Below are 13,729 nucleotides of genomic sequence, written 5' to 3'. Positions count from 1 at the left end.
AGTACCTGAAAGGTGCCTGTAAGAAAGCTGGGGAAGAACTGTTCATGAGGGCATGTAGCAATAGCACGAGGGGTAATAGTTTTAAACTAGAAAAGGGGAAATTTAGGTTGGATAGTAGCAAAAGATTCTTCACTTTGAGGGTGGTAGATCACTGGAGCAGTTTGCCCAGAGAGTTAGTGGAGGCCCCATCCCTGTCAGGCTTGTTGGGGCCCTGAGCAACCTGATCTAGTGAAGATGTCCCTGCTTACTGCAGGGGGGTTCGACTAGATGATCTTTAAAGGTCCCTTTCAACGCAGTACATTGTATGATTCTATGATTTAGGTAGCCAAATCACTGCTTAGCAGCAGATACAGAACAGCAAAGGTCTTTCCAGAGAAAGTTGAGCGTATTCCAACACCTAACTAGAGAAATCTCTAGATGCCTGCTGGTGATTTGATTAAAATTTGCATGCCATCAAATCTATGCTTTTTATTTAATTGTGAAAGAGGATTGATAAGCCAGTAACTTCAGACACACTTTCCCAAACAAAAGAGAATCCCTGTGCATTGAGGGAAAGGTTCAGCAGAACACCCTCAATCCACAGCCCATGGAATTGTCTCCTGGGTCTATTTCTCCTGATGTAAGTCAGAGTGCTTTGGTCCAAACTTTCTATTACAAATCCTAAATACCCCTGACCTACCTTGTTTCAGTATCAGGAGAAGGAGGACGTGAGCTGATACCCTGAAGACACCTAATAGCTTCTTGCAGTAGTAACTGCAATGTGATCTTTCATTGAGATTTATCTACCTCTGTACTTCAACTGACATTAAACAATAATTTTTAGGCTTCTGGTGGGCATCTAAAATGTGTTCAAACTGTTTTTTTATGCACTTGGCCATCTTTCTATAGCTGGTCTGTAGACCTCCTTTCCCCAGAATGGCCTGCAGCAGAGTAAGTGTACTTTAGATAGACCAAAGTTATAGACCAAAGTTACCTGGTCCAACACGCTTTTGCCTCTCAAATGTTCTTTTACTATGTATTTAATTATACATTTTTGAAATAACACACTTGTAAAATGATACCAACTGGAATGACAGGTTTCCATCTGGATAAATATTAAGGAGTTTGGCTTTTATTAGTGTTTTTAATGAAGTCTTTGTTCCTCCTTATTGCAGTATTGTCCTTAAAAATTTATTTGCATTGTCCCTTAGTTTAAGAAGCTCTTCATTCCTTCAGTGTCGACTCTTCAACAAGGCTCAAACCCCATCCACTGGCTTGGCTGAAAAAGCTGTATTATCCAACAAGGCAGGAAAAGTGGCTACAGTAATTTCTTAAACCACCTCAATGATGCTTTCAAGAGACCATCTTTCCAGAGCAGTAATTTCTTACCTTCCTGCTCTTTGTCAGAGCCCTTTTCTGCACCACTGTCCTCTTGAGTTGACTTGCTGAGTAGGAAGAGACTTCCAAGTAATATTCACAGAACCACAGAATATCCTGAGTTGGAAGGGACCCATAAGGATTGTCAAGTCCAACTCCTGGCTTCACACAGGGCCAGCCAAGTCAGAGCATGTGACTGAGTGCATTGCCCAGACGCTTCTCATTTTAGGATTCTTGTGCCAAATTTCAGATTTGTTCAGTAGTAATCTATAGAAGATGCACATTCTGAATGTCACTAAGAACTGCTTCTGAAGTGTTTGAATTCAGCTCCCATATAGGCTATACAAATGACAACTTTCTGAGACTCCTTGCAATTATATTTGTGGGTTGATTTTCTGAAACGTGGCCTATCTGTATGCAGAGGAATCTGCCCCAACAGATTCCACAGTTTCAAGAGTTTAAAAAATAATACAGATGTGTTACCCTCTGTTGGGAAGCATATGCCTTGGAACAACACTTTAACACATACCTATTATTCCAAATTAAGATTTTTTTTAACAAGTGAAGAAGTGGACTGAATTAGTTATACTACAGGTTTTGCCCACACATATGCAAATACAGTAGCATTGCAATAAATTTTTATTGTTATCATGCTTTGACAAAACTGTGAAAAATAACAGGCTGTTTAGAAAAAACATGACTGTACACAAATTGTTATATATAACCATAAATCAGAATCAGTTGCATCTTTTTCTGCTTCTTTTTTCCGAATTCCATTCAGGATGCTTTTTGTCAATTAATTCACAATACGAATCTATAGATTAGAAGTTCTGTTTGGGCCAGTCTGTGCTGATTGTGCATGAAGACATATATAGACAAAAAAACTGACTTTAAAAAAGAAGTTATGCTTGATTCACACAAGCTGTATTTACTTCCTTCACCCAGCTCAGACTACAGAGGGAGAGTATCACTTGAGCACTCATCACCCAGCATGCAGTTGTCATATTTACCCCTCAAACACAATGTGCTATCTTCATGCATAATGTAACTTCATTTTGAACACGTAGCTGTGCATTTTGACAGTGCTGCCTGCAAAGCACTGTATTTGCCTTTGGTCTGTTCGGTAGCATTGATTCCTCAGGCACGCAGAGAGGATGGATGAAACATCTCCTAGTTCCTCCTAGGGACTGATGCCTCCTCACAGGATGCACCTGGAAGCTGACCCCACTTTGCACTCCTTTGTGCGCCTGTAAAGAGTTAAATTCCACAGCCACAAACGCGTCCCCGACTGACTCACAGGTGCCCTCAGCACTAGCACGGCCCTGCTCCCCTGACACCCTCCTCTCTCAGACAGAACTGCTGACCAACAGCTAACACACACACAGAATGACGAGGCTGGAAAGGACCTTTAAGATCACCAAGTCCAACCGTTCCTGTCCTATGCTAAACAATATCCCTAGGTACCCCCTCTACTAGGGGGTGAGTACCTCATCTACCCGTCTCTTAAACGGATGGTGACTCAACCACCTCCTGGGCAGCCTGTTCCACCCCCTGACAACGCTAACCCACGGCTCCGAAGACGCCTATGTTCAGAGACACTCTCTGTACTCAGCTCTCCCCGTGAGCTGCTGCCTCACCCCAGACCGCCCGCCAGAGAGAGGCAGCCGGCCGCCTGCCTGCACCACTCCACCCACCCTTTCCCGCGCCGTCAAGCACAGCCGAGACCGGCGAGCTTCACGTCGCTACGGCGCATGCGTGCGGGCTGCTCACTGATCGGGGGAGGCGGGTTTTGTGCGCATGCGCAGGCGGGGCCGCGGAGCCGGCGCGCGGGCTGCGTGGGAGCGGGGTGAGTTGCGGGTGGAGCGGAGCGGTGGGCTCTCGGCAGCTGGTTTCTGTTCCGTGAGTGGGGAGGAGGGGAGCGGGGTGAAATGAAAGCCCAGATCTGTTTCTGCGGCGTTTCCGTTGGGAATCGTTTCGGGGACGATGGGCGCGGGGTCCCGGCCGCTTCCCGCCCGGCCTGCCGGGTCCGAGCTGCCCCTGGGCCGAGGCGCGCCCTCAGGTAACGGCTCACGCGTGGCTGAGGGAGCCCTCAGCTGGCACTCCTGGCGCGCGTCCATGCTGCGGACGTCGAGGGTCGTAGTTCCCCCCGGTGCCGGTGGGGTCCTTGCGGGGGGCGGGTGCTTGAAAGGCCTGGTGAAAACACAACGCAGCGAGTTTTAACTTTTGTCAACTCGTCGTGCCAGATGTAGGCGTTTTGGGGCCAGTGGACTGAGAAGTTCTAAACCGTCTGATAAGTTTGCACTTTTGGTTCTTACCTGGACTCAGCTGGAAACTAAGTGCCTTTTATTCCCCCTGATCTGCCTGGAGTCCCATGTACAACTTGTCCTGCTCAGGAACATCCTGACTTCAGTCTTTGATGCTTGTGCTTGGTCGTCATTGCTATTTAAATTAATCGTTTTGTGAATATGTTGCAGGAGGTAGCATTGCTGACCCCCCTTCCGGAACAATCTGTGTCCCTCTAGGAAGCAGTGGGGGAAAATTTCAGATTCCTCCCAGAGGGTTGAGGGAGGGATCCAAGTAACTACAGGCCAGTTTCACTTCTGCCCTGGAAAAGTGATGGAACAGCTTGTTCTGGATGCCATCTCCAAACAATTGGAAGAAGAGAAGGTCATGAGGAACAGTCAGCATGGATTTACCAAGGGGAGGTCGTGCTCGACCAATCTTGTCGCCTTATATGATGTCATCACTGGCTGGGTAGATGGAGGGAGAGCAGTGGATGTCACCTACCTTGACTTCAGCAAGGCTTTCAATACTGTCTCCCATGACATCCTGATAGCAAAGCTGAGAGAGTATGGGATAGATGAGAGGACAGTGAGGTGGGTTGAGAATTGGCTGTCGGACCGAGCTCTGAAGGTGGTGATCAGTGGAGCAGAGTCCGATTGGAGACCTATAACTAGCAGTGTTCTCCAGGGCTCAGTGTTGGGTTCAGTCCTGTTTAATATCCTCATTGACAACCTTGATGTGGGAGGGAATAGCATCCACCCTCAGCAAGTATGCCGATGATACAAAGCTGGGAGGAGTGGCTGACACGCAGGAACACTGCGCTGCCATCCAGAGAGACCTGGACAGGCTGGAGAGCTGGGCAGGGAGAAACCTAATGAGGTTTAAGAACAGCAAGTGTAGAGTCTCGCACCTGGGAAGGAATAACTGCTTGAATCAGTACAGGCTGGGGGATGAGCTCTGCGGAGAAGGACCTGGGGGTCCTGGTGGATGACAGGCTGGCCATGAGCCAGCAGTGTGCCCTAAGAGAGCCAGTGGGATCTTGGGGTGCATCAGGAGGAGTGTGGGCAGCAAGTTGAAGGAGGTGATCCTCCCCCTGTACTCTCCCCTGGTCAGGCCCTACTCGGAATAGTGTGTCCAGTTCTGGACTCCCTGATATAAGAGGGACAGGGATCTCCTGGAGAGAGTTCAGCGAAGGGCTAGGAAGATGATTAAAGGACTGGAGCATCTCCCCTATGGGGATAGGCTGAAAGAACTGGGGCTGTTCAGCCTTGAGAAAAGAGGGTTAAGAGGGGGTCTTATTAATGTTTATAAGTATCTGAAGTGTAGGACACGGGGAAATGACCAGCCCCTTTTCAGTGGTCTGTGGGGATAGGACAAGGGGCAATGGCTGCAAGTTGGAGCACAGGAAGTTCCTCACCAATATGCAGAAAAACTTTTCACATTGAGGGTGACAGAGCCCTGGGACAGGCTGCCCAGGGGGGTTGTGGAGTCTCCATCTCTGGAGATACTCAAGACCCATCTGGATGCCTACCTGTGCGACCTGTCCTAGGGAACCTGCTTTGGCAGGGGGGTGGACCTGATGATCTCTTGAGATCCCTTCTAACCCCTATGATTCTGTGATCCTTTTTCTTGTGAGCTCTAGGATGAGAGCCCATTAAAGATCTAAGACACCTGAATATGGACAGTAGAAATTCAGTGGCTTAAATGTATTTAGTATGAGTTGACATGTGTTGGTGGTGGTTGAGAATCAAACAGGGTTGGCATATATGATGTGATCAGAAGGTGATTTGTGCTTTTCTGGTGTGCAGTTGGGCCGCAGGGTGGAGAAGCTGGGGAACCTTATGGCTTTAGATAGTTTAGGACATTTAGTCAAGCCCTGTTCTCATGTAGTCAGTAGAGTATAAAGCTGGCCTTTTTCTCAAATCATGCAGTTCTACCTTTTTTTTCCCTTTATTTTGGAGGCTACTGTCCAATTTTGTTATTTTTTTTATTTTAATCCTAGGTACTTGTTCCTAGCTAATTTTTAGAAAGCAACCTTAAGCTATTTAGGTTTTTCCTATCTTCATTTCTTTTTGAGTAGATTATTCAATAGACAAGAGTGGACAGATGGGCAGACCTGTTCAAAGCTGATGCTGCTGATCTAATAGAAAGCCAAGGCTATTTGTATGGTTGTATATGAAGTAATTTGCCTGATTGATATGGTTATGCATTTGGGTTTTGGTAGCTGCATTACTTTGGTTTCTCATACTCAGTATGTGATTTACTGGTGTATTTTTCAGGTTGCTTCAGACAATTCTTGATACAGCATGATCTGATTACTTACGAATACATGTAATTTGAAATATTGGATTTCATTATATTGGCAATACTTCTGTTATTTGGGTTATACTTTTTTTCCTTATTAATTCCACTTGCCTTTCTAATGATTCTACAATACTGGGTTTTACTTCAGAAAACGCTGAAGGCAAAGTGTAAAACTAAAGGAAAAAAAAGCCCTTTCCTTGAATATATTTATGGAAATACCTAATAGAAATTGGTCCCAAAACGAACTCTATTAAAGTATTTCTGTAAGTAGATTTGTATTTATGAACCTCCTTGTAGCCCAACAGCTTCCCTGTCAGTGAAACCCAATATGGCTTTTTTGCCTTAGAACACTTTGTTTTCCATTTCCTATACTATTTCTGATCTCACTCACTCCTATGTGCCATTGTACTTATGCCCAACATGTTATATTTGGCTGCAAATGCTTATATTTAAAAGCATTTTGAGTGCTCATTTTATTATCTTTGCACTGATAACTTAGAGATATTCCTATCTGTGAATGAGAGATCTTCAATGCACTAGCTAAATTTCCAACTTTCCTTTTGGGTGTCAAGTTACGTTACATTTCTCAAAGTCAGAATCCAGCTTGTGAGGTTACTTCAGTTCTGCTTCTGCATGTTGTCCTTATCACTACAGACAAATGTACCACCTTTCCAGCAATTTCAGGAGCTGCAGACAAAATAGAATCTTTGACTGAGATGTTTTCCATGCTCTATCACTAAAATCCAGCCTCCCTGGTGTTTGGAGAATCAAGACCTTCAGTCTTCAAGGACTAGTCCTTGTCTAAAAGACAGACTGTAATTAATGTTTCAGCTTTATCTAGGTATTCTGGGCTCCTACTTTTTTAAAGGAACATTTCCAGTCTTTATTATGAACTGCATTTCTTTCATGTGCACATGCTGCTTTTAAGCTGGTAGTAGGTGTTCCTGTTAATATCTGAAGAGCTGTTACTTTGCTATCCTCATCTTTCCTTATGCCCTGCCTCTTCTCTGTTACTTGTAAATCCTACTTTATTGGCTGCCCAGGAAGGTGATAATCTGTGACTAATGTCCTTTCTTCATTTTATTCCCATGATACTTTTAAATGTTTGTAAAACCAGAACTAAATATGTATTTAACCAGTCTACTAAACTGTGACAATTCTTCGTTATATTTATTTGCACATATATTGTATGTCTTTCCCATTTTATATGACTTTTTGGATTCTGTCTAGTATGAAAATACCTACATAATGCCTTACATAGTAAAGTTTGATGAAGTTTAAGTCTATTCTAATTGTACCATTATCCTGAGCTAGATTGTCTTTTTAGATTTTGTGTCAATTACTGCTCATTTTCCTCTTATGTCTATGACACCAAATAATAATTGAAATGTTTTATTTTCTAGATCACTCTATTTCTTGTCGCTGCTCAAATGGGAGATGCGTGTTTAGGTGACTAATTAGAGGAACATCAGAATGCCTAATCTTGAACATCCAGCGTACCCAGCAGCTACACTGCTTCAGTTGGAAAGTTTGGTGCCTTGTCGAGAATCCCAGGTGTCCACGTTGCTCTCAATATTTGGAGAGGTAGTGCTTTTATATTGAACAAAGCAAAGATGTTCTGCTGTCCCAGACCAGAGTGTAGAAGCTTAGGGGCATTTTTGTGATGTCATTATGAATGTATATTGGTTGCTTCTGTTGGTTCTGTTTTTTTTTTTCTTGTTTTGTTACCCTCCTTTATCATTAGTGTTTGGCTGGTTCTAGTAAGTTTGCAGGTTAAAAGCTGTCTTGCAGCTCGAAGGATCCAAACAAGCTTGAGGCATTTTTGCCTTGCTGTCTCCAGAGCCTGGTTTCTCCATGGCTGTTCCCTTTTTGCCCTGGTCTAGAGGTCCAGGGTGTTTTGTGGTGGGGTGTTTTTGGGTTGTTTATTTGGTTGGAGGTTTTTTTTTGTGGGGGAGGTTGTTGGTTTGGTTTTTTTTTTAGTGGCTGTGTAGGAATTCTGTTTGATTTTGACCTGTTGATCTATCTGTGTGCCTGAATTCTAAGTTCATGAAATTAGCCTCATTCTTACTAGTTCTGTTGCTGGCCGTAAGATTTGAAAAATCACTGGCTTGGTAGTTGATTCTGTTACCACTTGGAAAAGCTGTGGTAAAAAACAGTGGAGATTTTTATCTGCAAACTTAAAACTTAAGTTGATACATACATATTTATATTCAGGAAACAAAATGGAAATTGGTATCTGTTTCTGGTTCTGCCTTTGTAGATAATAATACATCATATTACAGCATTTAAGTTTTAGTACTTACTACAAGTATAGTGGCAACAAGTCTGCTTAAAAAAGTAGATATTTAAATTCTTGTAAATTGTGCAGGTTACAGTATCCATGGATTGGACTTTATGATCTTTATGGGTCTCTTCCAACTCAGGATATTTGATGATTTTATGATTTTGTACAAAAGCACCTTCATCTTGATTTAATTGAATATCACCGTTTTTCTTAAAAAGTGCTTGCCTAATTTATTTTGTTATTATTTTTTTAAGTTGGTGTACTAAACTCTTAGAAACGAGAAAAACACCAAAATAAATACCTGATCAGAATTAAATAATAAAAAGAACAAGTTAATAATTTTCCTTGCATCTTAAATAATTCAATTAAATATAGAACATCAGTACCATTAAATAAATAGAGGTATTCTATCAAATACTGCCTTGTGAGAGAAGAGCAAGCTCCTTTACCATCTCTTCCACCAAACAGGTTAATTTTGTTCTTTTTGATTGTAATGGAAAGAAAAGCAGTTTGTAGCATTTGCAGAAGTTAGAACAAATAAAGCTTGCGATTTGTGCTTACAAGATTTTGTTTCAATTAATTTGAATTAAGACCCTGCTGCTTTTCTTGCTTTTCTCTCATGAGAGAGTGTGGGTTTTTTATATGTTTAGGGCTTTCTTGTCGGTTGGCTGGTTGTTTCTTTTGCCCGATAGCAGTTTCACTGGTAGCTTTTTGTGATACTTGATTCTTGGGACTCTGCCCTTCCAGCATTGCAGTGAATATGAAAAATAAAACTTGATCACTTTGAGTCCGTAATAATTGGTGTATGTTATATGTAATGCCTCAGTTTAAAAGGTAACTTTTTTTTGGAGGGAAACTTCATTGATAAATCTTGTATCTGTTGAATGAAAAAGTAGGATTGAAACAGCAACGACTTTTATTTTCTTCCCCATCTAGCGTCAGCAGTTTAGTTTTCCATCCATCTTTATCTATGGACATACATCTAGTGGAAAGACCTATGTGATGAAAAATCTTCTGAACACCTTACAGGTAAAAATGTTCACAATGGTTGTCGAATTCAGAATTAATTAGTAACAGATGGTGCCTTGAACTGGCTTCTGCTTTCTCAAAATGTTTTGGTTCCTTAGTCAATTCTACCTCCTTCTTGGTTCTTCCTCACTTACTGTGGGATGAATGCATTGTTTTTCTCATTAATGCATTTAGGATAAAATTAAGTTTTATATGTTGAGATACAATATGTCATAATAACTTTATCAGAGAAGTTTAAAAATGAAAAAAAAAATAAAGCAAATTTTGTTCAGGTCTCTAAAAGGGACTTAACCTGAAATGGCTCCAGTGACAACTAAGTACTGTTACAATGATTCCAGTTCAGACTGACTCACTTATAGTTTACCTTTTTGGAATCTTCTGGAAATTCTCCTTTAAACTGATTTTACTTGTACATGAAAAGAATGAGAAACTGTTTAAAGAACAGTGAGAAGAATTTGCAGTAGGGGAATTTCTTTTTATTTATATTCAGTGGGATGTGTATGTTCTACTTAAATGTTAATGCCTAATGGCATTAACTATAGTAAAGAACAGGCATACAAGCTATACGTGAAGGGGGAAAAAGAGTGAGTCTGAAATGGTGAAAATTATTGACTAAATAAAAGGTAACTGCTGTTTTTTCTGATACGCAGTTGTTTTTGCAGACTCAGTGAGAATGCTGTATTAATTGCAGCAAAACTATTTTCAATCAGCCATCTTGTAGAAGCAGGAAAATCTGACTTTGAAAAAGAAGCAATGCTGGAATTGTAAAATGCTGCAGTAGTGTTGCATAGGAAGAATTGGTTTAATTCCTGAGCAATAAACTATAGTTCTTTTGCTTAATAAATCAACTCTAAATGGGGAAAAAAGTGTATTGCTGGCCCTTTTTAGTATCCTGGTTTCAGAATCTTGTTTGAAAATAGGAATTTTGTACACTTCAATTTATTCTGGATCCTGCAGGTGTTATTCATAGTATGAAATGTAGCAAAATCTTTAGGTGTGGCATTTTTTTAGTGTTTCCTAAGCTTGGCATTGCCAGGTCTTTTGCTTGTGGGATGGATCTTACTCTCCCATGCCAATACTGTTGCTGTTTCCTCCTGTACGAGGACCATTTTCAGAAGTTGTAGGACTGCATGATCTTTTTCAGCTTTGCCATCTAACATAAACTTCCTTTGGATTCCTGCTCTTAGAAAACACTGTAGGAGTGAAAACACTGTAGGAGTAAGTAAGAAGTAGTTTAAGGAGGACTGATACTAGAATACGGGGTGTGTTTCTGAGTTCATGTTATCTAGACACTGTAATTTGTAATGGACTATTTTGTACAAGACAGTAATTTGTTACAATTGTCTAACTTTTCTTTGAACTAAATGCTATCTGCCTTTCTTTTTATGCATTGCTCACATTTCTTTAAACATAATTAGAAGATACACTGTGTTTCATATGAGGAAAATAGTAAAAATAGTAGTTATCACATAAGTAATCATTCTTTTTAGTGAAAGTTTTTTTTGTTTATGCTCTATATTCTGTTGGTAAGGTGTGGTTTCTTTCACTGTCTCATCTGGAAGAGGAAACTGATTCTGAAGTATTTACACTGAAAAGCCAAATTAAGTTGGTTTTTTATTGTCTGCAGCTTCCTCATGTCTTTGTGAACTGTGTGGAATACTTTACTTCACGACTTCTTCTAGAAGAAATTCTCACACAGTTGCAAAGCTCTTCATCTGAGGCAGAGCAGACTTCTCGTGCGCGTTGTGATAGTTTCAATGACTTTGTACGCCTGTTTAAACAAGCTGTGGAGAGTCAAGAGCTTCAGGATCAAACGTTATACATTGTAAGTGATTTAATTTTACTGTTCTGTTTTCATTTCACTTATGAGGGTGTAATTGTTAATAATTTTTGTATCACGTGTGCATTATAGAGCAGCTTCACAAAATTTCTGTGTGGATCTAATTCAGAATCTGTTGATGCTGGGTAGATTCTTACGGTTGGTTTACTGGCTTTAGATGAGGTTTGTTATTTTTCTTGGATTTAGAACTTTAGAGGTCGTATTAAGTACAACTTCAAATACAAACAACAATGCAAATACAGTAAAACAACAATGCAACAAATATAAATACAAACTTCTAATGCAACAACAAATACAATAATTTCCTCTGTGAAAGTGTTGTTGAGATCATATGTCTTTGACTACAGCTGTGATCCTCAGAGACAGGAACTGTGATTTGAAAGTTGAAATGGAAAAAGGCAGCAATGAAAAATGTGAAGATATGCTCAGTGGAAAAAACAGGCAGACCACAAAGAAAAATCAAACAATTTAGGTCGCAGGAATGATTGAATCAGTATGGTACTAGAATGCTAGGGTTGGTTGGTTGTGGCATTTTTTTATGTGATAGTCATAATTATGTGAAGAAGTCAAAATTTGCAAGCATCTGTAACAGCATTTATGTGTCAAGAGATGGGCATAGAAACAAATTTCAGGCATTCAAGAAGTCTGAAGAAATGACATAGACTCTTCAACTTGGGTTTTTTTTTTCCCTAGCTCTTGCTAAAATCTGGGTGTTTTTCTTAAAAATACAAATGCCATCGCATTAGTGATGTGTAACTGCATACAGGACAGGTTCAGATTAAACATTAAGAAAAAGTTCTTCACCGAAAGGGTTGTCAGGCACTGGAACAGGCTATGCAGAGAGGCAGTTGAGACACTATCCCTGGATGTTTTTAAAAGACAGGTAGACAAGGTGCTTAGGGATATGGTTTAGTAGCTGACAGGTAGGGTTGGAACTGATGATCTCAAAAGAATTTTTCAACCTAGTGATTCTATATCATGGAATCACAGAATGCTTTGGGTTGGAAGGGACCTCAGAGATCATCTATTTCTAACTCCCCTGCCATGGGCAGGGACACCCTCACTAGACAAGGTTGCCCAAAGCTGCCATCTAACCTGGCCTTAAACACCTTCAGGGATGGGGCTTCCACATCCTCTCTGGACAACCTGTTCCAGTGCCTCACTACCCTCATAGTAAAGAATTTCTTCCTAATGTCTAATCTAAACCTACCCTCTTTCAGTTTAAAGCCATTGCCCCTTGTCCTATCACTGCACTCTCTGGTGAACACTCCCCTCTCCCACTTTCTTGTATGACCACTTTAAGTATTGGTATGCCACAATTAGGTCACCCTGGAGCCTTCTCTTCTCCAGGCTGAACAAGCCCAACTGTCTCAGTCTGTCTTCAGAGGAGAGGTGCTCCAGCCCCAATCATCTTCCTGGCCTCCTCTGGACTCACTCCAACAGCTCTATGTCTTTCCTGTACTGGGGACCCCAGAGCTGGATGCAGTACTCCAGGGGGGGTCTCACAAGAGCAGAGTAGAGCGGCAGAATCACCTCCGTCAGCCTGCTGGCCACGCTGTTCTTGATGCAGCCCAGGACACACAATTGGCCTTCCGAGCTGCTGGCACACAGTGCCAGCTCATGTTGTAGGTCCATGGACCTATAGACCTATGGACTGAAATTTCAGCCCAGCAGTAGGAATTAAGGATTTGTTGGAAGAGGTAAAATTACTAGTTAAGAAAACATGGAAGTGGTTCAAGACTGAAAGCATAATGGTCCTGGTTAATCCATCTGCATGTTTCTGACAGCACTCAATGGGCATAGTTCTTTGATTATTTTTTTTTCTGAGAAACAAGAAGTTTGTAATTACACTGAGTTTTCTTCGTTCTGTTTCATAGGTTGTAGTTAAGTAACTTTTAGTTCCATTGAATAATACTGAGTTAAATAACTTTATATTATTCTTATCTGACATGCTCTTTAAAAATTGATTGAAGAAAAAAATGCACTAGTACTGACAATAGATAAGAAGTTCTACATAAATGTTTCATTTTAATTTACTGTCGTAAAAGTCCTATTGGCATCCTTCAACAATTCCATCAGAGCAAAATTTAGCACTAAAATAACCATTAGGGAATATTTTATATAATAAAAAATTACTTTCAGGTTAATATTTGAGTTAAGCACCTGTTCTACATGAGTAAAGAAGGCTTCATGTGTTATATGAAAACGAGTATCAATCAGAAAATTAGTTCTTGAACAATAGAAAGCAAACCATTAAATACCTAGAAAGGTTTGATTGTATCATGTAAACAGCTGGTGAATCAGAAGAATTAAGTATTAAATTAGTATTTGAGTTCTGTTCTGCATGGGAACATACAGGTGTGGAGGAAATCAATTGAAGTGTATTACCTGTGTCATGTGGATTTATTGTAGAGGGGTTTAAATTGAGACTGATGGAAGACCAGCATGCTGATAACATAAACGGGCAATGCTAATTTATTCTATTTCATTTTGGTCGTAAATAATGTAATATTTCAGCCCAATTAACGCTGAGCAAATTAAGATAAATGTTTTATTTCAAGCAAAGGATTCTAAGTGCTTCTCTTAACCCAAGCACGGATGCTGAATGATTGTGATTACATGTGAAAAATGAA

The 13,729-nt window shown here is 40.8% G+C and overlaps 1 protein-coding gene across 2 annotated transcripts in view; it reads left to right on the top strand.

Annotated features, from left to right (window-relative positions):
• Positions 1 to 7,416: 7,416 nt before the first annotated feature.
• ORC5 (origin recognition complex subunit 5) overlaps positions 7,417 to 13,729 on the top strand; it is a gene marked incomplete at both ends in the record, with an annotated part of 69,793 nt that continues 63,480 nt past the window's right edge. For both annotated transcript variants that reach the window (XM_084277146.1, XM_084277147.1), the window contains 3 exons: positions 7,417 to 7,527; positions 9,164 to 9,256; positions 10,884 to 11,081. In XM_084277146.1, the coding sequence (XP_084133272.1) occupies positions 7,417 to 7,527; positions 9,164 to 9,256; positions 10,884 to 11,081 (402 nt within the window). The remainder of the gene's footprint in view (positions 7,528 to 9,163; positions 9,257 to 10,883; positions 11,082 to 13,729) is intronic.

Source organism: Gallinula chloropus (assembly GCF_964237585.1).
Source record: "Gallinula chloropus genome assembly, chromosome: 1".
NCBI classification, from domain to species: Eukaryota; Metazoa; Chordata; class Aves; order Gruiformes; family Rallidae; genus Gallinula; species Gallinula chloropus.
The sequence above is the reverse complement of the archived record's forward strand: the minus strand, read 5'-3'. Positions and strand labels throughout refer to the sequence as shown.